General features: G+C 31.9%; 2 protein-coding genes across 2 annotated transcripts in view; both read right to left on the bottom strand.

The window, feature by feature from the left end:
* Nucleotides 1–5,079, bottom strand: part of LOC134711161 (eIF-2-alpha kinase GCN2-like) — an 84,145-nt gene extending 79,066 nt beyond the window's left edge. The window contains exons 1-3 of the mRNA XM_063571607.1: nt 4,894–5,079; nt 4,157–4,237; nt 3,139–3,323 (exon numbers count right to left, since the gene is read on the bottom strand). Coding sequence (XP_063427677.1) covers nt 3,139–3,323; nt 4,157–4,237; nt 4,894–5,064 — 437 coding nt within the window. The 5' untranslated portion in view covers nt 5,065–5,079. The remainder of the gene's footprint in view (nt 1–3,138; nt 3,324–4,156; nt 4,238–4,893) is intronic.
* Nucleotides 5,080–6,447: 1,368 nt separating this feature from the next.
* Nucleotides 6,448–9,532, bottom strand: LOC134710609 (eIF-2-alpha kinase GCN2-like). Its single transcript, XM_063570992.1, has 4 exons — nt 9,316–9,532; nt 7,414–7,538; nt 6,780–6,882; nt 6,448–6,477 (listed from the first exon to the last, which is right to left on the bottom strand). Exons 1-4 carry the CDS (start codon nt 9,418–9,420, stop codon nt 6,448–6,450), a joined length of 363 nt encoding a protein of 120 aa, XP_063427062.1. The 5' UTR covers nt 9,421–9,532.
* Between the last annotated feature and the right edge of the window lie 13,583 nt (nt 9,533–23,115).

The raw sequence follows: 23,115 nt of genomic DNA, 5'->3' as shown, positions 1-23,115 counted from the left end.
AACAAAAAGAAACACCAGATTTTGCTGACATATACAGATTGTGCATCTAGTGCCGGGTGTGGTCTCACTTATCAGTTACAAGAAGAATAACACAAAGACAAGAAAACATATTTAGCGCTAAGAAATCTTAATATTTATGATCTAAAATAAATAGATACAGACACATGCATTAATGGGTGTTTTAAATTTTGGTGTATTTGCATTACAGTAGTGATGTTTCAGGTAGGGGTTGGAGGGGCGCCACTTCAATCAACAAGGTGATAGGACGTGCCTCTGAAACAGTTCACCTTTTTTAAGCTTAAAATAAGTGAAAAGTGAAAACTATCAGATACATGTATATAAGAAAAGGACAATAAAGTTCCCATAACTTCTTTGACTGTCAACTTGTTTAGTGTTCCCGCTGTGTCTTTACCAGCCAATTTTTTTCTTTTGACACTTAAGTTTTCCTCTTTTACATAAAACCACATGAAACTTAATCAATATGGCAAAAGGTAACTTTTTTCCTATGCAATATATGAAAACGTATATATTTTTTCAAGATGTAAAACTGGGTGAGGTAACAAAACAGTGACACCCTTATCAATTAAGTATTGAAGTACCCCCCCCCCCCCCTCCATCTATACATATGTAGAGGATCGTTAGGGTTGAATTTTGGAAATTCATCTTATTTTTATTATATATTTGAGATGTCCAGCTTTATAGCCATATCTTCTATAGCATTGCAAAACTGGTACATGCTACTATCTAAAAAAAAATCTGTATTCTTAAAAATTTCTATATTCATTATATATAATATTTGTTTTATTGTTGTTCTTGTCATTGTGACTGGTCTGTGTCATTTTGATCACTTGTGGACAGTTGTCTCACTGGCAATCATACCACATCTTCTTTTTTATAGTTTATATTTCGCCTTTACTATAACCTTAGTGTCTTATGACCTTGGTCTTTGATTATCATGACAATATTCATTATATATATATATTACGTCAAAAAAGTTGAAAACAAGAATATATCTTTAGTACATGTACATGGATGCCCAAATCGCAAGACTTAACACAGGCCAGAGAATCATGAATTGGGACAGGCGCAAAAATCAGCAGGCTTAAAAATGTTATTTTGAGATTTCAAACCCCCTCTCCCTTTACCTCTATAGCCAAAGTAGAAAGAAATAAAACACAACAATAGGCACAATAAAACTTAATTCAAAAAGGTCTGAGTCTGATGTCAGATTAAACTACCTTGACCGTAAACCTAAGCCTGAAGCAGGACACAAGGACGATCGGACGAACAGACAAACAGATGCACAGACCAGAAACATAATGCCCACAAATGGGGCGTAACAAAACTTTTTAAATTACACTTTATTTATACTTATGATTATAAAACTATTCAAAACATAACCTTTAAAAAGATAACATTCAAAACATAACCTTTAAAAAGATAACAGACATGTAGGATGCTTACAGACTTCAGGCACTTATTTCTATGCATGGGAAGGTAAACTATCCATAAATATATATACGGATAGTCTACCTTATGCTGTTTCCGTTCTCTTACCATCAAAGGAGTAGGTCCGGTAAGGACCCATTTTGGCTTATTAAAAGGCTCCGATTCAAGCTCAAATATGAAAAATCTACCAAACTACCAAATATGTCGAAAAATGTCACTTTTTAGATTGTTTTTGTCAAAAATGAAAGTGGCCCCATATGTGTTCATCCAAAATCTTTATAGACGTTATGTGTTATCATGAAATACAACTTACATTTCAGTATTAATGATGAACACGAATTATGCGGCCACTTTCGTTTTACACGAAAACCGTCTAAAATCTAACTAAAATGATAGAATTGTGAAGATTTCAGTAATTTAGCGTGACTTAATGTTGCTAGTAATCGATATATGTGCATTGAATTTGTATTGCCAAAAACAACCCATATCTATGTAGCAGAAGCATTGTACTGTCCAATAGATAATTAAAAGTTTACATTTTAACATTTTTTTAAAACTGCTATATTTTGGGGCCTAAAAGGGGTCTTACCGGACCTACTCCTTTTTTAGAACATGTGCTCTATGCTCATAATCAGCAAAGACACATCCAATTGGAATATAGGTAGTTTTATTTTCAAAATATATTTCGGGTTTCTCGCCAATTATGTAAATTTAAGGGAAATAATCTTTTAGATCCCCCCCTTTTTCCTAACATAAATCATGGTTCCAACCCTAATACCAGAGAGAGAAGATTGCCCCCATACAAACACCAAATGTTGAATTGATAATAAGCAGAAATATAGGTAATGTACAGATTATATTATATTGAAGGTCTATCTAAAATTTCATAATTAAAAAAAAAATGTCCTCAAAGTTGTTATTGACTCCATTACAATATGTAGTTCATTGGTTTCGTAATTATTAAAGAAATTTAACTAGATAAACTAACGGAAATAATATTAGGAATACACGGTACATTCATAAACACAAAAATAAAGTTCCTATAGGCATAAGAATGTATTAACTAAACTTTGTCAGATGAATAGGTCCAATTTAGACGTCAAATTTCAGCTTGTTATTGCTCCGCTTGGCAATGAAAAATATAAAATAAACAATCGCACCAACCTTGCACCAAAAAGATTTTTTAACCAAAGTTTTATATGTATGAACTTGTCAAACTGCCTAAATTTCTTCTTGGTGCAAGCATGGTGCGGTGGTCAAAATTTAGAAAAACCATCAAAATTTCTGTATTTTTGCTTATTTTCCCAATTATGACGTCATTTGCACCTACCATTGTGACGTCATTGAACCTTTTTTGGTAGATAAAAACATATTTTTTCAAATCATTGACTCATATTCTAATAATTTGAGAAAAATCTGCTCTGTTAGAATTTTCATTATCTTGTAAATTTGGGGCCATTTAAGGCCATTATAGCCCCTACTCCTTTGACATTTCAGTAAAAAATTGCTGTGTTTCAAAGCACCATAATTTTTTTAATTGGTGTTTCTACAGAATATTTAGGAAACTTGAGGTTACATGGTTTATACTTAAGCTGGTACAAAGGAAGAAAAATGGTGCAAATTTTATTGATTATCTCTCATGACTGCTTTATTAAAAGGACATAAAATAAAAATATAAAAATTACATACCTTCTTCTCTTATCCTGGTTATATTTATTCTCATTACTTGGCAGTACAATTAAGGGGGAGGGTGAATGAGACATTCTTGGTCTTCTAGGAGTACTTGGGGTACCAATTGGGGAACATGTTGGTACTTCTGTATTAGGAGTAGCTGGTACAGCTTTCTCTTGATCTGTTGGTTTCTCATCAGATATCTAATTATAGAAAAAAATAGATTAATATATAGATATTTACCTTAATCTTACTTTTCATTATTTTGTTTGAAATCCGTGATAAAAGAATAACGTTTTATGATTTGAAAGTGAATTATAGACCCAATGGGTCGGGTGTATTTTATTGTGTATGTAATATATTTGTACTTTACTGAACTGTGATTAATATCATGTCACTTTCATAAAAAAATAATTACTTACTTTCTAGATCATATCAGGAAGATCACCCTATTAAAAGATTTGTTTCAGTGCCCTACTTTTAAATTTATGGAAATAAAATTGGGTACCTATATTCATTTAAGATATTTATTTTCTGCTGTCAAGCATATAAAGTGTAAAATGATGGTTAAATGACTGTTATACTGTATGTCCAACAGCAAACATTTCAATAATTTTAAGGTGGTACCTAACACTACAGGGAGATAACTCTGTAAAATCAGCTAAACATTTTAATTACGTTGTGTTGTTAAGGGAATACTTAGCAACTCAATGATCAAAATTAATGTTTGTCAAACTGCAATATAACCAGTGTATTTTTTCTGATAAATTGGTTGGTTCAAATTTTTTTAAATTTTTATATTTTTGTCAAAGGGTCAGGGTAAATACTTTGCCAAAATGAAAATTAAACAAGCTAAATTAATTTTAGTGAAGGTGTTGGGTACCACCTTAACATGAAAAATGTGTCAGGTGAATATTATTTGTACTTTGATAACACATTGAGAAGAACAGATAGATTCATAAACCAGAAAAACATAATACGGCCCCTGAAGTTCTATGATAGACATATTAGAAAAGTATAAACATTTGAATTGTACCTGTTTAGTTTCCTTTATTTTCTTTGTTTCTTCTTTCAGAGCATGTTGTCTCTTCTGAATTTCATCCTCTAGAAGCTGTCTCTGAAACAGGCAAAGAACAAGATTTATAATTGAATGTATAAAATGCATATGTGTGAAGTTGAATTCAAGTTAAAGTATAAAATGAACCATTACCAAATATTTTACTTTCAATAAATATTTTAACAAATCATCAAGACATCTGATTTATTTAAATGTAGAGCCCTCAGTATTTAACACATCATAATACAATGATGAATAGGATTAACAATCATAATTCCAGTAGAAAATGTTACTTCATCTTTGTGTCTTCTTTTGGGCTATTATGGATTCATCAATATTCGTTTGATATTTCATGAATTTCGTGGGTATGTGAGAACCACTATTATAGATGTTCAACGAATAACATATTTTATTAAGAAATGAATGTAGACTTTGCCACAACCACGAAATTAAATATCCACGAATATGCAAGTTTTCCTCCAACCATAAAAGTTGGTATCTACGAAAATAAATGAATCCACAGTATTGCAAGGAAGCTAGTCAGAGTTTGTATTGGTAGAGGAAGCCGAAGTGCCCAGAAAAAAACACTGACTTTTAATAGGAAAACTGGACAATCTTAGTGCTAATTCATTTGAGAATAACTTCATGGTTTTAAAAAAATATGGTTTAAGGTCAAAGACAAATCACTGAAATAATTAAACAAAAACATCAAATACCTCTTTTTCTTCTTTTCTTTTCAGGAAATCAAGTCTTTTCTGTTGTTCTAATTTTTGTTTTTCTTGTTGCTTTAATTGGTTACTCAACATTTCTTCATAAAAAGATTTCTGTGGACCTTTGTAGTTATCACGGAGAAATGTCTGTACATGTTGAGCTAGTTCTAGAACCATAACCTGAAAAGGATATAAACACAGAAATGTCTGTACATGTTGAGCTAGTTCTAAAACCATAACCTGAAAAGGATATAAACACAGAAATGTCTGTACATGTTGAGCAAGTTCTAGAACCATAACCTGAAAAGGATATAAACACAGAAATGTCTGTACATGTTGAGCTAGTTCTAGAACCATAACCTGAAAAGGATATAAACACAGAAATGTCTGTACATGTTGAGCTAGTTCTAGAACCATAACCTGAAAAGGATATAAACACAGAAATGTCTGTACATGTTGAGCAAGTTCTAGAACCATAACCTGAAAAGGATATAAACACAGAAATGTCTGTACATGTTGAGCTAGTTCTAAAACCATAACCTGAAAAAGGTATAAACACAGAAATGTCTGTACATGTTGAGCAAGTTCTAAAACAATAACCTGAAAAGGATATAAACACAGAAATGTCTGTACATGTTGAGCTAGTTCTAGAACCATAACCTGAAAAGGATATAAACACAGAAATGTCTGTACATGTTGAGCTAGTTCTAAAACCATAACCTGAAAAAGGTATAAACACAGAAATGTCTGTACATGTTGAGCTAGTTCTAAAACCATAACCTGAAAAGGATATAAACACAGAAATGTCTGTACATGTTGAGCAAGTTCTAGAACCATAACCTGAAAAGGATATAAACACAGAAATGTCTGTACATGTTGAGCTAGTTCTAGAACCATAACCTGAAAAGGATATAAACACAGAAATGTCTGTACATGTTGAGCTAGTTCTAAAACCATAACTTGAAGAGGATATAAAAAAGAAATTCTGCAACATTTTTAATATTTGTATATGTATATGAAGTATTGTAAAGAGATGTTTTGAATTTGTTGCAGTGCGTCATATAATCTTTTTTTACTAATGGTAAACAGCTACAGTATATAAGAAAATTAACAACATTTCCCTGTGGTTTATTTATAATATGTATACAAAAGAGCTACAATGAAATTAACATTAACTAATTCTATGTCATACAATACTAATATGAAAAAAACAAATAAATAAAGAATCATGTAAAACAGTATTATGTTAAAAATTGGTATATTTTAATATGGGATTTATTTTCACTATAAGATAAAATCATGTAAATATTCCTTGAGTAAATTTAACATTTAAAAAAAGGGACAAGAGCAAGAGAAAATTTGATCTCCTACGCAGATGTTAAAGGCTCTGTCACAACTGTTTATATGACTTAATAAAAAAAGTGCTGCATTTTTTCCAAAAGTGCAAGCTTTATAATTCACCGAGATTATAATTCTAAGAAATTAATAATCAATATTTTTCAAACCCGGTGCAAACATGAATTTATGAAAGCTACATATCTGGATCATGATAAATGAAGTTTAGGCTTTAGTACAGTATTTAGTCTGCATCTAAATAAAAAAACAATCAATCAAGACAAGAGAAAAAGAAGTAAAAGTTAAAGTGAAGAAACAGAGTTATCCCTCTTTGTACTGATTTGCTCCTCCTCTACATTTGTATATTTGTTCTCAATATTTTAAAAGAATGTATATAATGTTAAGTAGATTTCTTGTAATGTATGTTTAATTATATAAGTATTGTATAAACTAAAAAATATTCTATCTCTTCAGTTAATAAAATTTCAATCATGGCACAGTCACATGACCAGGCTATTGTACAAACTGTAGGTTATTTTATGTTGCACATGAGTTACCTCTCCAACCATTGATGTGGCTCGTTCTATAAGTTCTGTATTCAACACAGCAATTTGTTCATTAGAGAGTCCTTTGGCATTTTCTAGACTTATTTCTGGTACCCTTTAAAAAGAAAAGACTAATACACTAAATACAGTATTACATCTTTGAAGATATTTTATTAATCAAACAATTATCTCCCTTGTATACAAATGAAAAGGACAAAAAAAACACATCATTAACAAACCTTTAGAAATATAAAAACTGTAGAGTTAAAGACTTTTCTTAACTGCTGTGCTAACTTTTGTCATTTAATTTTTGTGATTTTGAATATTGAACACTTCCTGGACAAATTGGTTAGCTTGTTTTTGGCATTGCTGTCTAAATGATGGTTTGGTCACATCTGTAGCTGTTTTCATGAAAGGAAACTATAATTTACAAAGATAGATAGGTCACTGGTGTGAAATATAATTTTGTACACCATCACATGTGTGAAAGTCTCATAAATTGCTTGTGTGTTTGGTTACTCTATTTTGAAAAAGTCTTCCCCTTGGTACATTTGTATCATATAAATGCATGTCTTAATTAATAGTCCTAATACATGTACATGTACATGTATATATTTATCTGTATCATTTTGTTTTTTAAACTTACAAATCAGGATATTTATTTGGACATTTAATAACCATATGAATCATACTATCACTGTCAGTCGTCCCTGCTACACTTTCAGACTGCTGCTGTTTCAATACCAAACATATATGCAAAGGTCTCTCAACCTAAAATACAGAACAACATATAAATATATTTATTCAATACTGGACAAGGCCTAAATTAAAATACTGTTTTTTCCCCAAACCCGACCCTGCCAAGCCAGGTGTGGGTAGGTACATTGTAGGTAGGTAAATAATTTTATTTTCCAAAAAGCTTGAACATTATCACAAGATCCGGCAAGCCTGAAAATCCAAAATGAATAAAATAGTATTTGACTTTGTTTTGACAATAAAATTTAATGAGTAGCACCATTTTTGCAGGGTCGGTCGTGATTAGGGAAACAAACAATATTTTATTTTAGGCCCAAAAAAAGAAAACTTTCTGGTAGAAGAAGGTACAGTACATTAATTTGGTTAAAATTTACTCTTTTTGTGGTGATTCACTCTGAAATTATACCCCTTCGTAAATTCCTTACGTCATACATTCATATATCATACATATACCCAACCAGCAGTTACTTGTATGACAACCTTCATGTTTTTTTAAATACATGTATAACCTTCCTTCACATTGTATTCACTCAATCAGTTTGGTGGTCATCCTGAATCATGCATAATGTGGTGAAATTGGACACTTATCTAGGGATTCTGTAAGGTAATTTATAGATGGTTCTTCCCCAGTATCTCGTACCTGTCAACCTCTGAAAATGAAAAGTCAGGTCATGACCTGCATTGAGAAAAAAAATCTCAGGTCATAACGCGTACAACATTTTGCGTGCTCAATTGAAGAACAAAAATATGTTTACATATAATTTATATAGTCAATATGTATATGAAACAGTTAGAACAAGTATACAAGTTTATTTCAGACTATTGTTATATTCCATAGTAGCAGACTTGGCATTCTTTAAAAGAACTGCACTTGGTTTCAGTTCATAGCAATGCAAATGTGTATTCATTTTACAAGAAAGAAGAGCACACAGTGTATCCTTATTAAGATCAGCCCTAAACTCTATAGCTATTTTCTTTACAAAAGAAAATGCCCTCTCACTGTCTGCATTACTGTTTGGCAAAACCAGTAATGTTTTAGCAAGTTTTGACAAAACAAAAAATCTTGGCTTGTTAAGAAAAATGTCATGCAACTTGGACATTTCTCCCCAAAATGTACCAATGTCAGTTTCAGGGGAAGTGCAAAGTGGAAGTTCATCTAATGGGGTCAACTGAGTCACTGAACTCATCTTGTAGCTTGTTGAAAATATCGTTACGTAGCTCAGGTAAACAGTCCTACATTTTGACTTTTGGTTACATTGAAAAAGACCGATAAAACCGATGGTCGTATTACTTCTAAATACCGGAAACAATTCCGGTCAGAAATCCGGGTGAAACGGGTAATGTTAGAAATTCCCGGGACCCGCCGGGTAAAGAAAAACTCCCGGGTGAGAGGTGAAAATAACGGGTGTCACCCGCAAAAAACGGGTGAGTTGACAGGTATGGTATCTGCAGACCCTGGTCAGCCATTCGATTCGTTGCAGCCTGTACGTTAAGATAAACCTAACAGTATACCTTGAGGACACATACATGTATTGCCTTGTATAATAACCAACAGGTCACAGTTACTTACTTATCAATCATGTCATAGAGATATTACAATGATAATTGTTTGAACTAATAGTGATATGCATTTTTTTCTATTGGAGTTTTAATACTTTTACGGCATTATGCCGCATATATTACCTAGACAGACACAGGAGAGGCTTGTGTGTAAGTAAAACTACTCAAACTTGCAATAAATACTTGTATGAATTATAATGAATAGCCCATGTCGTGTACAATATACATGTACCTTCCATGCCACCTTCTTTCTAAGATCGACAACATCATCCATGTAAACCGCTTGCAAAACTTGCCATTCCTCTTCTTGTCGCTGAAGAAGAGAGTCGTCTGCCATTTCATAAAAAGCACGGACTCCTATTATACTCGCATACTACTGCTTTCAACGGCATTTTATCTTACAGGATACGATAGCACTGAAAATATGAGTTGTTTACATTTTTAACGTTCATCGGAACCGGAAACGCACACAAGAAGCTAAAAACTACTGACCAATCCCGACCTCGTACCTCATTTAAAAAAAAAGACTGCGAAGTCGCGTCTTATTACGCTAGTTTATCCCTTTATCAACTCGTTAAGCAAGCAAAAATGCTTATTGCACTGAATGATCTATGACTGGGTGCCTTTCTGAGCATCTCGTTTTGGCTTGTTCCAAATAAATTACCTTTTCAGTTTGGTTTAAAAATATTTTCCAAGCACCATTTGATATACATGAGTACAACAGAAACATCCAAAACTTAAAGTTTAGAGGTTAAACTATCAAAAACTATGCCAGATTTATTTACGAACAAAAAAAAAACCATCCTTATGTTAATTATATTGAACTGATTTCATAAGACAATTTCTCACGTACATATCTGGGGGTTTTTTTTCAGTCTACTTCAAGAAAGTTAAGTGATCCTCTTTGTCTATCGTCGAATATTTTGACACCTTTTAGTCAAAACACATCATTTTTTTTATCCTTAATCAACTTTTAATTAGGTAAAACGTCTCTAATAAAATATGACATGTATTCGTGTGCCCTCTTTTACGGTCAAGTCTTTCCGAGCTCTGTCTATGGTTTAACCTTTCGAGAGAATTATAAAAATGGCAATCATTATTCCTTGTTTATTTTCCATTTTTCGTTCCATTTCTCGAAATTTCAATTTTTCTGTCATCAATAACCAATATTTTCCTCTTTTTTTTTGTTGGAAGAGAGTATCATAAGTAGCATTTACTTATTGTCATCTTTTTCATTAAAGATCAAACTTTTTTAAGTAGTCTACTATACATTCATATTGTTCAAAAAATTCAAGTTCAAATTTTTCCAGGGTTCGAAAGGGTTTTTGAAAAAATGTAATCATAGAATATCCGCTAATTTTTCTTTATTTAAGTACAGTATCAACATAATGAAAACAATAACATGTATTCATTTAAAGAATCACACAACATACATCTACATTTCATTCTTAGATGCATTACTTTTTATTATGAAAAAAGAAGATGTGGTATGATCGACAATGAGACAACTCTTCACAAGAGACCAAATGACACAGAAATTAACAACTATAGGTCACCGTACGGCCTTCAGCAATGAACAAAGCCAATACCGCCTTATTTAAGTAACAAAAAAAATGAACAAAAAAAAAGATGTAACACATAAACAAACGACAACCACTGAATTACAGGCTCCTAGCTTGGGACAGGCACATACATACATAATGTGGCGGGGTTAAAACATGTTAGCGGGATCCCACTCCCCCTAACCTGGAACAGTGGTCTAACAGAACAACATAAGGACGAACTATAAAGATCAGTTGAAAAGGGCCTAACTCATCAAATGGACAAAAATACAAATAAAACAAATTTAACAGGACGTGGCCGGGTACTTGTACATCACAACAACAAAAAGACACTAAATACAGATCTTAAAGTACTCGCAGTTGCTGACAGCTAGTTCAAAGACACTAACAACTAGTAAAAAAATCATGCACCTAAGACAAAATCATTAATCAGTACACATCCAACATCCAATGGATTTAGTGTAAAGACGTCATAAACAGTCAGAGTTGTTTTTGGCTTTGAACTAGTTGTCAGTAACTGCGAGTACACTGAGATTGATCAATACTTGGTGTCTTTTTTATGTTGGGTTGAATAAGGTCCCTGCCACGCCCGTTTGGTGTTTTTTGTTAGATAAAAACAAGAAGATGCGTTATAATTTCCAATGAGACAACTTTCTAAAAGAGACCAAATGACACAGAAATAAACCAACTATAGTTCACTTCACGGCCTTCAACAATGAGCAAAGCCCATACCGCATAGTCAGCTATAGATGCTTTGTTTCGATCTGATACGGTAAGCTCTTTGCAACTGATTTTTATAGTTTGAACTGTAACACCACTGTCTAAGGGAAGGGGGATAGGCGCCACATTTGTATGTGCCTATTTCAAGTTAATGATTGTCGTTAGTCGCTGTATATTATATTTGTTTTCCGTTCATTATTTAGTGCATAAATCAGGTCGATAATTTTCTTGTTTGAATTGTTTCACATTTGTCACTTCAGGACCTTTTATAGCCGACTATGCGATATGGGTTTTGAACATTGTTGAAGACCGTAAGGTGACATATATTTGTTTACTCATATGTAAGTTGGTATATTTAATTGATTGTTGGTCAGCATGAAGCCTTCAACAAAAAAACAAAATATACATATTGTTTGTATAAAGTAAGCTGTAAACTGAGACACCCCGATATATATGAAAATGCGAAACAGTTCTAAAATAAACAAAACCTATGAAAACTATCCAGTTAAAAAAAAATAAAAAAATAAAACAACAACAGATAAAACAGACAGGAGCAAACGAAAACCACTGAATTATATGGTAATGACTGAAATTTCACATATCGAATGTCCCAGTATCAAATTCAAGTACTTGGTTTCTACATGCTTAGTTACTCTGAGTACTTTCAGATCTGTACGTTGTGTCTTTCTTTTTTTATGGATGTATAAATTCCTTGTCACGTCTGGTCTTTGTGCTTTTATATATTGCGCTGTAGACAACACCTTGGTCAAAACGAATAACGCCAAAAAGAAGAACACTATAATATCTGGAAACAAAATAAAATTAAGAATGGAAATGGGGAATGTGTCAAAGAGACAACAACCCGACCATAGAAAAAACAACAGCAGAAGGTCTCCAACAGGTCTTCAATGTAGCGAGAAATTCCCGCACCCGGAAGCGTCCTTCAGCTGGCTCCTAAACAAATATATACTAGTTCAGTGATAATGAACGCCATACTAATTTCCAAATTATGCAAAAGAAACTAAAATTAAAATAATACAAGACTAACAAAGGCCAGAGGCTCCTGACTTGGGACAGGCACAAAAAATGCGGCGGGCTAAACATGTCATGTTATGAGATCTCAACCCTCCCCCATATACCTCTAGCCAATGTAGAAAAGTAAACGCATAACACATTAAAATTCAGTTCAAGGGAAGTCCGAGTCTGATGTCAGAAAATAAACAAAATGACAATAATACATAAATAACAACAGACTATAGCTACTAGGAGTTAACTGACATGCCAGCTCCAGACTTCAATTAAACTGATTGAAAGATTATGATTTCATCATATATATGAATATCAGGCACAATCCTTCACGTTAGGGTTTTAGTATCATACCATCATAACCTATATGAGAAGAACATAACCTGTGTCATGACAACAAATGGTTTTTTAATAAATGTGTTTAGTTTCGATGCAAAAACCCTATAAGTGAATCAATATTAACGCCAAAATATGCAATCTTTAATGACCTGACAACAGTATTGTAACTATATCCCTTCTTAATAAGTCTATTTAAAAGTTTTGTTAGTTTCTGAGGTGAATACTGACAAAAAATTGGATGTGAAATACCTGAAAGTATAAGAAGTCTGCATGTTGAGCTATATTTACGAATGATGTCCTTATACCGATGATAAAATTTAGTAAATGTTTTGACTAGTTTGTGATATCGAAAACCCTGGTGTAATAATTTTTCAGTAATACATAAATTTCTTTCGTTAAAATCTAAAACATTGTTACATACACGAGCGAATCGTACAAGTTGAGATTTATAAACACCGTAAGATGGTGACAAGGGAACGTCACCATCTAAAAATGGATAATTAACGATAGGAAATGAAAAATCATCTCTTTTATCATACATTTTAGTATTAAGCTTTCCGTTAGTGATATAGATATCAAGATCGAGGAAAGGGCAGTGGTCATTGTTAGTATTAGCTTTATTTAAAGTAAGTTCAACAGGATACATTTCTTAGTATACATACTGAAGTCGTCCTTATTGAGAGCCAAAATATCCTCCAAATATCTAAAAGTATTATTAAATTTGTTTATCAGATGTTGTTTCGATGGGTCTTTGCTGATTTTAGTAAAACAATTGTAACTCATAGCAATACAAAACCAGGTCCGCAATAAATGGTGCACAGTTAGTCCCATTGGAATTCCGATAAGATGACGATATACGGAATCTCCAAAACGAACAAAAATGTTATCTAGTAAAAATTCATGGGCAGATATAGTATCAAAGCATATCCAATTGACATAGTTTTTTTGTGTAGCTTCGGAAGCCTGAAAGTCTGAGCAACATAAACCTTTCCAAAAACGGAAATTAAATGAGTGCAACTTTTATCGAATATCAAAACTGCATGGTTGTGCTAATTACAGATCTTTGGGACGATTTAGAACAAGTGATACATACATATACACGTTAATACATGGTTGAAGAATAACTTGTGGTCTAGATGCCTTTTTGGTTATTTTTTTTGTTGGGTTGCTGTTTCATTGACGATTACCCACATCTCTTTTTTATTCATAGACACGTTATCAAGTAAAGTTTCATTGATAAATGTTTTCTGTTGATAAACGACCAACATTTTCATAAAACTGATTAATTTGAATTATCGTCTTTTGAATCAATATGAAAAAATTCTTGGAAATGTATCCAAAAAAGTTTAAGTTTCTGCGACACATTTCGATTGTGTGTATTTTCATAATCTTCGGGATTAAGATTAAGATTTTTTTTAAAACGATCGATTAGAAAATGGAAAAGGGTGTTGGGCTTTACTTTGAAATTAGCTAAAATTAGATGTAAAGTAGAAAGTTTGTGAAGTAACTGAACACCATATCTTAGAAACTTCTATTTCCTTAGATTATCTTACACTATTTCAAAGCAAACCATCCCGTGTCTAATATCAAACTAAAAAAATATTATTTTCATATAGGCCTATATAAGCTTCTCATATAATTAAGCCTTTAGTTCCCTGTAAATTGCGTGTGTTCAAAGCGCTTTTCTAGATTTACTTTCATCAGGAACGCTGAAAATCGAATATTTGAAAGCCATGAATATATTATAATAGCATAACATTTGAAGAGCTTATATGACCAAAAAGGGACTTAGAAACATAGCCAAATTTATCTACATTGGATTCTTATATATTCAAAATTTATTAACAGACAATTTCAGAAAGGTTTCTTAAAAATGATGTCAGTACCGAAGTAATGACTACTTCTTATCATTTTAATAGAAGAAATAATATTTTTTACAGTCTATTAAAGATAACTCCAGCGTATCTATCAACTGTAACGTCCACGATATTACAAGTGTGTTATATCCCTTTGTCTATTGTCCATGACCAATATGTAATGCAACAAAATTAATGTCCATGGCTATCAGCCAGTGCAACATAAATATTACACGGAGGCAATTTTCTGAGGCAGGATGACATTTTGTGACCCTTTAATTTCTTGCTTCAAATTCTTATCAACACTTTGTCGTGTTCTTATCAGAGATGTATCTGTAATTTCCTGCAAAGATCCCTCTAACGAGGACATTATCGGTGACTCCCATGTCAAAACCGACCATGACCAAATATTTTATCTTATTTTATAATTAAATTATCTTTTATGTTGAATATCAGGCATTTTTTAATTCTCAGATTTGAACTTTGGTAACAGGTTTGCAATAAGTTAAATTATTTAATGGGATGGTAATGACAACACTTAAAAATATTTAATTTAATTTTCGATAACGGAGTAATAATTTATAAAATGTTCAAAAATAAATAAAAATCTGTAAAATACAAAAAAAGCGCAACATTTTAATGTATTGAAAATTTGAAGGCGATACAGCTGTCATGTACATCAAAATGTCGTTAATTTCATCAGACAAGTCTTATAATTTTTGCTTAAAATTAACATATTGACCATGGGCGCTAATTGTTTATCTATTCTTCGTAGCAATTTGTAAAATTGCAAATCAAGACGAAGAAAATGGACCTAGTATTTTGCAGAAGTATGTCTTGTTCTCTTGGACAAGGACATGTCAAGTTAATATTCCATCTCCGAGCGAGCTCAGTCGACTGGAAAAATGTTCACATGTATGTTGTCAAGTTTTGATGTGTTTTACATTCAAAGATATAATTTAATTGTATCGGTAACAAGCTGAAGCTGGGAAATTATAGCTTCTAATATAGAGAGATAATTAAACTTCATCAAACCGAAAAATTTGGTTCCTTCAAATCCAACTGCAAAAAGGCGTCTGCGAATTGTTCTTAGTGATTTGAGCCTATTTGACAGATTACTGAAAATAAATATAGCCTAGAAGATTTAATTAGCAAATTTGGGGAATACAATTCATGGCATATGTTACTTTTTTGTTAAAAATAAAGACAAGAAAATACAAAATACAGAAAGGAGTATCTCAAAGATTCGTTTCTTAAAAATTCGAAAGAATCAATATAGCGATGATCCGTTTTTTGGTCAACTTATTTTTTCCATGACAAATGTATCTTTATTACTTTAAACACCAACCACGGACCTGTAATCACTTTTGTTCCTAAAAATAAAACAGGATCGGAAACAAAATACAAAGTGAATTTCTGAAGGAAAAAATCTAATAGGATGCAACACACACGCACACGGGAATAAAAAGAAGCGAAGGGTTCCAAGATAATTATGAGTGACAATTCGCAAAGTAAATTTTCTTGTAACAGAATAATACCGAACAAACAGGATATTGTTTGGAGGATTAGAGCATACAAATGTTTCCAATAAAATATTTATTTTAATATAAAATACCAAAAATGTAAATTTTAAATTCTTTCCTTTGTTCTCGGGGTAACATTGTCTTCAATTAAATTAAACTCAGTTAATATATTTAAAGTTTAAGACAGAACGTGCTTACAATTTTTATTATAAAATAAAACATTTTTATGAAACATGCGCGATGAAAAATATATTATGTATTTTTTTTTTTTTTTTTTTTATCAATATAAACATATAATTCCGATGATTCTAAATACAGATAATATATTTCTTTTATATATAATATATTATTCATTTAGCTAGACCCTATAGGCTTTTAACTATTCAGCTTTGAAGGTAACGAAAAAAAAGCAATTTGGACCTATGAATTTTCTTTTCATTTTTTTTCTATGTAGAATTAGCCTAACTTGCTGGTAGAGAAAACCATTCACCATTGTGTAAAACTATTTTGTATGTATACCAAAACATACGATGTTTTTATTCACTCAATTCATTACACTTCGTAATCATGTACTAGTAAAGAAAAAAAAACACAATTCTATTTATTTATTCTCCTACATTCATCCCTATATTGGTCAAGGCTACAAAGAAACGAAGACAACGAAATAGTAATCTAAACAAACACACAAACAAACAAACAAACAAAACTATAAGATATATATGAAAAAATAAACTTTTGGTACACAGATGTGAACATCAATAAAAAATAAGGAGACGTGGTATACATGAAAACCAACTTATTTTCGCGTTTACTTTAATTATTAAGACCGTTCTACAGCAGCGATTTAATATTTTCGCGACGATTTATATTTGCGTTATATTTCTAATCGCGAAAATAAGTTGATTTTACAGTAATTTCAATGACGCAAATATCCACCAAAGTCCAAATGACGTGAATAATTGATTGATTTATAAAATCAGACAGCTAGCATAAGAAGGGTTTTATTTTGGGTTAAGAGTTTTATGTATTTGTATATCTTGACAACTTGTGTCAAAATTATTATTTATTATTATGTCTATCCAGTTCTCTAAAAATATTTTTTCGTTCATCTGATTGTTTATTGAAATGACAATGAAGAAACAAATGATGTACAGCCTCCACCTCATCACTTCTCAGTAACTTCTCTGTGTTAACCTGGAAATTGTTTCTATATTGTTCTGTTTATATAGACATATACTGATGATGTTTATCAATAACACTAAATAAATTGACCAGTTTTTATAAAGTGCGAGTTTTGGCTTGCCACAAAACCAGGTTCAACCCATCATTTTTTCTTCTTAAAATGTCCTGAAAAGTCAGGAAAATGGCAGTTGTTGTCTGATAGTTCGTGTTTGTGTGTGTTGCATTCTCGTTTGTTTTTTGTACACTTCAGTGTTTCTGTTGTTTCGTTATTTTCATCTTATAAATGACGTGTTTCTCTCAGTTTAAGTTTGTAACCCAGATTTGTCTTTCTCAATCGATGTATGACTTTCGAACCGTGGTATACTACTATTGCCTTTATAAATAGTAAATTTTCCAGCCCTATAAATGATCAGCGAGTATAACATAAGTAAAATATATACTCTTTAGTAGGTAATTTTACTAAAACGGATGAAAGTGATATAGACAACAGGTCTACGTGTTTACAAATGAAATACTTTCAGTTTTTTGTATTGTTTACGAGTTATGTTATAATCAATTTGAATAAAATTGGACGTGTTCGAGAAAAGGGTTTTACAGAACTTATTTGTATATGTCCGACATTGTTGGACACTGCAGACGACTCCGTAACATTTTAAGGTCAATAGCGAACAGTTCTGACGCCATCATTCAATTTTTTATGCGCACACAAATGTGTTTTAACATGAACAATGTAACCAAATTTAGGAAATTTTTAACGACTCATAGCTTGAAAAAGAGCACGTTGACTCATTTATTTTATTATATTGTTGAAAAAAGCATTAAGTAAAATCTTCATTCTGGCTAATTATACGAAAAATCTGTCTCAAAAAGTATATAATTATGATCTACCTTAAGCGAATGTCAAAGAAGTGAGAGGTTAAGCTAGCTATAAAACCAGTTTAAATCCCAAATTTTCTACATACCAAATCAGGAATACAAGTTTTTTTCCCTTAATTCGTTTGACTGTTTGAGCTATGGATTTTACCATTTGATAAGGGACTTTCCGATTTGGATTTCCTTGAGGTTCGGTATTTTGGTTATTTTTCCTTTTTCATGCACTTCAAAAATCCCTGCATTTTACTTAGTTTCCTTTGTTTCCTTTTTTAGAGCTCATCATAAACCTGATACAAAACAAAGAAAACCACACGTTTGGCCTTAGATTACTGAGTAGATCGGTCCCGAATGTTTATTTACTTTACTTTCGGTACCCTTCTCAAAGAACCAAAACAAGCGTCGATGATTGATCTCCTTATCAAAATCATATACAAACTTTATTTTCCAAAAACTCATTATAGATTTGATCAAATAATTAAAAAAAAAAGGACCCGAAGCAGTGAAAATTAAAACCTTTCGTTAATAACGTTTTTAAATCGAAGCTTTGAAAATGATACACCTTATCGCATATCGTTATATGATAAACATCTCTTTATGAAAGTGGTCATTTGCATTGAAAATTAAAAATGGTGCTAAGCACATTCAGTCATCGCCATGCAGCATAACTAATTATAAACGCCTAGGTATTTTTATAGCCCGTCTGCACCCACTATACACTATAACCAACCAAATATCACAATTCAAAGTAGTATTTATAAACTTCCGATTTGAATCGGTCCTTTTCTTGTTTCTTTTATCACTCCAAATTATCTGATTAAATTAAATACTTATGATACACGTCATCAAATTAAAAAAAGGTTTAGATTTGAAAAAAAGATTTGTTGACGTTTAAGAATTGAACACCATTGAACAGACGACACTTTGATGTCTAAATTAAACGGAGGTTACAACATATTGAACAAAGATAATTTATTGTTTAACGCTAACGTCCAAAAATTTATGATACAGGAATGTCCAGGACCAAACCACTGAACATCAAAATGAAAATAAATAAATAAGTAAATATATAATTTCTACATAGATATATCAACAATTATTTAAAGAAAGTGAAATAAATGAACAAAAATAATTAAATGAATAATTTAATAAACAATTAGTTAAAAAGCAGGCAAATTGGGAAAAAAGAAAGTAGAAGAAAAAAGAATGAAAGAAAAACACAATAAATAAATAAATCATATATTAATTTTTTTTTTAAATAGATAAATAAAACACGTCACATAATGTATCTACACATCCTGATTTTTTTTATGCTAATAATTTGAATTTCAGAACAGAAGGAGCTGACTTGTGCTTGATGCGAAGCAACCTCACTGTCATCACTGACTAGCTGAAAACGTTACTCCATAAAAATAATAAACCAATTAGAAAAGGAACTTCTAATAGACGACCTCATTTTAGACCGAGGCACACGTCTGACCTTATATCAACCAAAGCTTAGGTAAAGACGAACAGGGAAGCACGTATCTAAAGATTTAATACGATAGCAAGACATAGAGCTCCCAGTTGGACAATAGGCCAGTTAAAAACTAACTTTGAGTATAAATATTAGCTCTACCTAGCAATGTGAAGTGCTACAGAAAATCTACGGGCAACAGCAAATGCGTTAGAACAATTCAAAGCCGGTTAATTCATACACAAAAGGCAAAATAACCAACAATAAGTTCTATACCAATAGGTTTGGTAGATTTGGTATTTTAAAGACAAAGTTTTTTAGTTTGATTGGTAAGTTTTGATAAATTGGACGCATTGGTTTCAGAAGTTCGTCGGACATGAGCCTGATGTTTCGCAATGTCTATGTTCATTGTTTTATTATTATGCTTAAGTATTCCTTGTCTAATGCAAGGATTTATATAGTGAGACTTATGAGTCTAATGTCTTGTTTGTTGATTTAGTTTGAGGAATTCAAGATTTACAATGCCATAATACTTTGGTGGACAACTAAATAAAGTCTACAAAAATATTCACTGACGAGCAGCAAACTATCCAAAATATTATGATTATATAAATAATTAAATCAAACTAAAATTCTTTTCAAATAATTTGAAATCAAATAGTTACACTCCGCTTTTGACAACTGGGAAAGTATAAAGAAAACAGATCTATATACATATGGCAACACAAGAAATGGCAATTTGCTCGGGATCCGTTAGCCTAGATTATGTTTTAATTGCAAAGTGAAAGCAATGGTTCTACAAAACAAAACAAAAACAGTTGTCAAATCTGCAAGAAGTTTGACCGATGCCATTGTCAGTCCATATTTTCATCTGATTCATTTTGTTTTGGTTTCAAAATGAACAACAAAAGAGCAACAAAATGCTAAACAGTGGACAGTTGTAATATGGACACTCCTATCACATCATGGGATCTTTATATTGATGGATCCTTAAAAAAACAACCAACAGTTAATGCATGAACAAACAAGCAACACAATGAACTAATATGAATTTGCCAATAACCTAATTAATCTGCTAACAACTTACTGAAGAAAGATAAATCTGCTTATAACTCAACGAACAAAACAGAATCAGCCACAAAATCAAACCGTCGAACATAGACAGATCTGCTCACAAGACAATGAGCGAAGATAAGTCGAAAAAATAAAAGATGAATGATAACTAACCTTCTAAAACAGAAAGAACAAATCTGTATATCAGACACGGAGCATTCAAAGATGCTCCAATACCCCTGAAATACAATAAGCAATACATGAGTTTACTAAATACAAAATTGTCAAAAAGATATTTGGAAATGTTGCATTTACAACATACAACGACCAAGAAGAATAGAACCACATACAAAAGAAATTGTAAGCAGTAATAACACTTCAATGATGCAGCAAATGCAACACGACGACCACTCATAGAACTACTAAAAAAAAGTGAAATCACAAAAATGCTGAACTTAGAGGAAAATCAAGTGGAAAGTCCATAATCACATGGCAAAATCAAATAACAATACGCATCAAATAACAAAAACTACTAAACTCCAAGGAAAATTCAAAAATGAAAGTCCGTCATAAAATTGCAAAATCGAAAGTTCAAACTCAGCAAACCAATGTAAAACAACTGTCATAGTCCTGGCTTGATACAGACATTTCCTTATGTAGATATTGGTACACTAAACCAGCAAAATATTTTGATATGTTTGCTAAATTTGCTACAAACATGATGAGCTATGGACAACTCAATGAGCACGAATATAACTACAAAAAATGCAACAGGCCATGATGAAGGTGTTATTTGTTTTACTGTTTGAATTAGACGAAATACCGACATGGCTATTTAATAAAATTAATTAACTTATTTCAACCACAATTCTATATTAATATTCTTGTACATTGCAATTGTTATAAAATACATCAAATAACATAATTACAAACCTAATCTTGATTCATATCCAATTTTTAGAAATATCTTGTGACGTCACCTTTGTGGTGTTGATACAGATGTGTGACGGACAGTTCTTGGTTCTTTTGTTGTGTGCTGTCCTAGGTTGTTTTACGTATTCGTTGTTATTCTGTGGTTAGCATGTTGAAATGTACTTGTTTGAAATGTTGAAATGTTGAAATGTAGCATGTTGAAATGTTGAAATGTATTGTTTATTTGTGTATTATTCTGTCCTGAATGTTCTTGCATTTATTTGTACTGTATTCCTGTCATATAATGTTGTCATTTTAGTGGTATACTCAACATTGCCATAAAAGCACAAGGTTTGGCTAGCAACAAAACTAGGTTTAAACCACCATTTTTTAAAATGTCTTATAAATTTAGAAATTATTAAGAAACTAAGGTTTCAACTCCCTCAGGCAAAGTTGGCTTTATATGGATTTTTTATTTTTAGGTATTTTTGACATATAGCTCTTCAACGGTTTCGGTACTTACACATCTTCGGATTTTAAATTTTTGGCGTTCCTGATGAAGGTAAATACAGAAAAGCGCTTCGGACGCAAGAAATTATTTAACGTGTTATTTACAATTTTTTATACTAAGTCAAGAAAATGGCAGTTGTTTTCTTATAGTTAGTTTTCTGTGTGTTTTACATTGTCGTTTGTTTGTTGTTGCATTTCAATGTTTATGTTGTTTCGTTGTTTTCCTCCTATAGTTGATGGGTTTCTCTCAGTTTGAGTTTATGATTTATGACTTTTGAACAGTGGTATACTGCCTTTGTTTATCATTTGCAATGAAAAATTGCAAAAAGTACAACGAAAAATATTATAGCAGATAACAACACAATAATCAGCTATAAATTCATTAAGATTGTTGTAGTTACAAACATCACAGTGATCAATTATATTGATGTCCTGAACAAGTTGAGTTCTGATACAGCCGACAACTGCATACAACACATTGAGCAATGAAAAAGCTGCCATTATTATCAATCTACTAACACAAAATGAGCAATGGAACAGCTGCAAACAACACATTCAGCAATGATCAATCTGACGACACATAATGAACAATTGTAGATATCCATAATACGATGAGCAACGATAAAACTTCATGTGCATAATGAACAATGGAGCAGCTACAAACAAAACATAAGCAATGTTCAATCTGCCGACACATAGTGAACGATGGTATGTAAAGCTGCAAACAACGCAATAAGTAATGATAATGCGGCAAACATAAAATGAACAATTGACAAAGCTTCAAACAACACAACGAGGAATGCAATTGATGCCATTACACAACTGGCAATAGTAAGCTGCAGACAACACAACGAGAAACGATAGTGCTGCTTACACAAAATGAGCAATGGAACAGCTGCAAACAATCCAATGAGCAGTGATCAATCTCCCGACATACAATGAGTGATGGTACAGATGCAAAAAGCACAATAATCAATGATAATGCAACCAACATAAAATGGACAATGACACAGCTGCAAACAA

The sequence above is a fragment of the Mytilus trossulus genome, chromosome 3, assembly GCF_036588685.1.
Source record: "Mytilus trossulus isolate FHL-02 chromosome 3, PNRI_Mtr1.1.1.hap1, whole genome shotgun sequence".
NCBI classification, from domain to species: domain Eukaryota; kingdom Metazoa; phylum Mollusca; class Bivalvia; order Mytilida; family Mytilidae; genus Mytilus; species Mytilus trossulus.
This window is presented reverse-complemented; position numbering and strand designations above follow the sequence as displayed.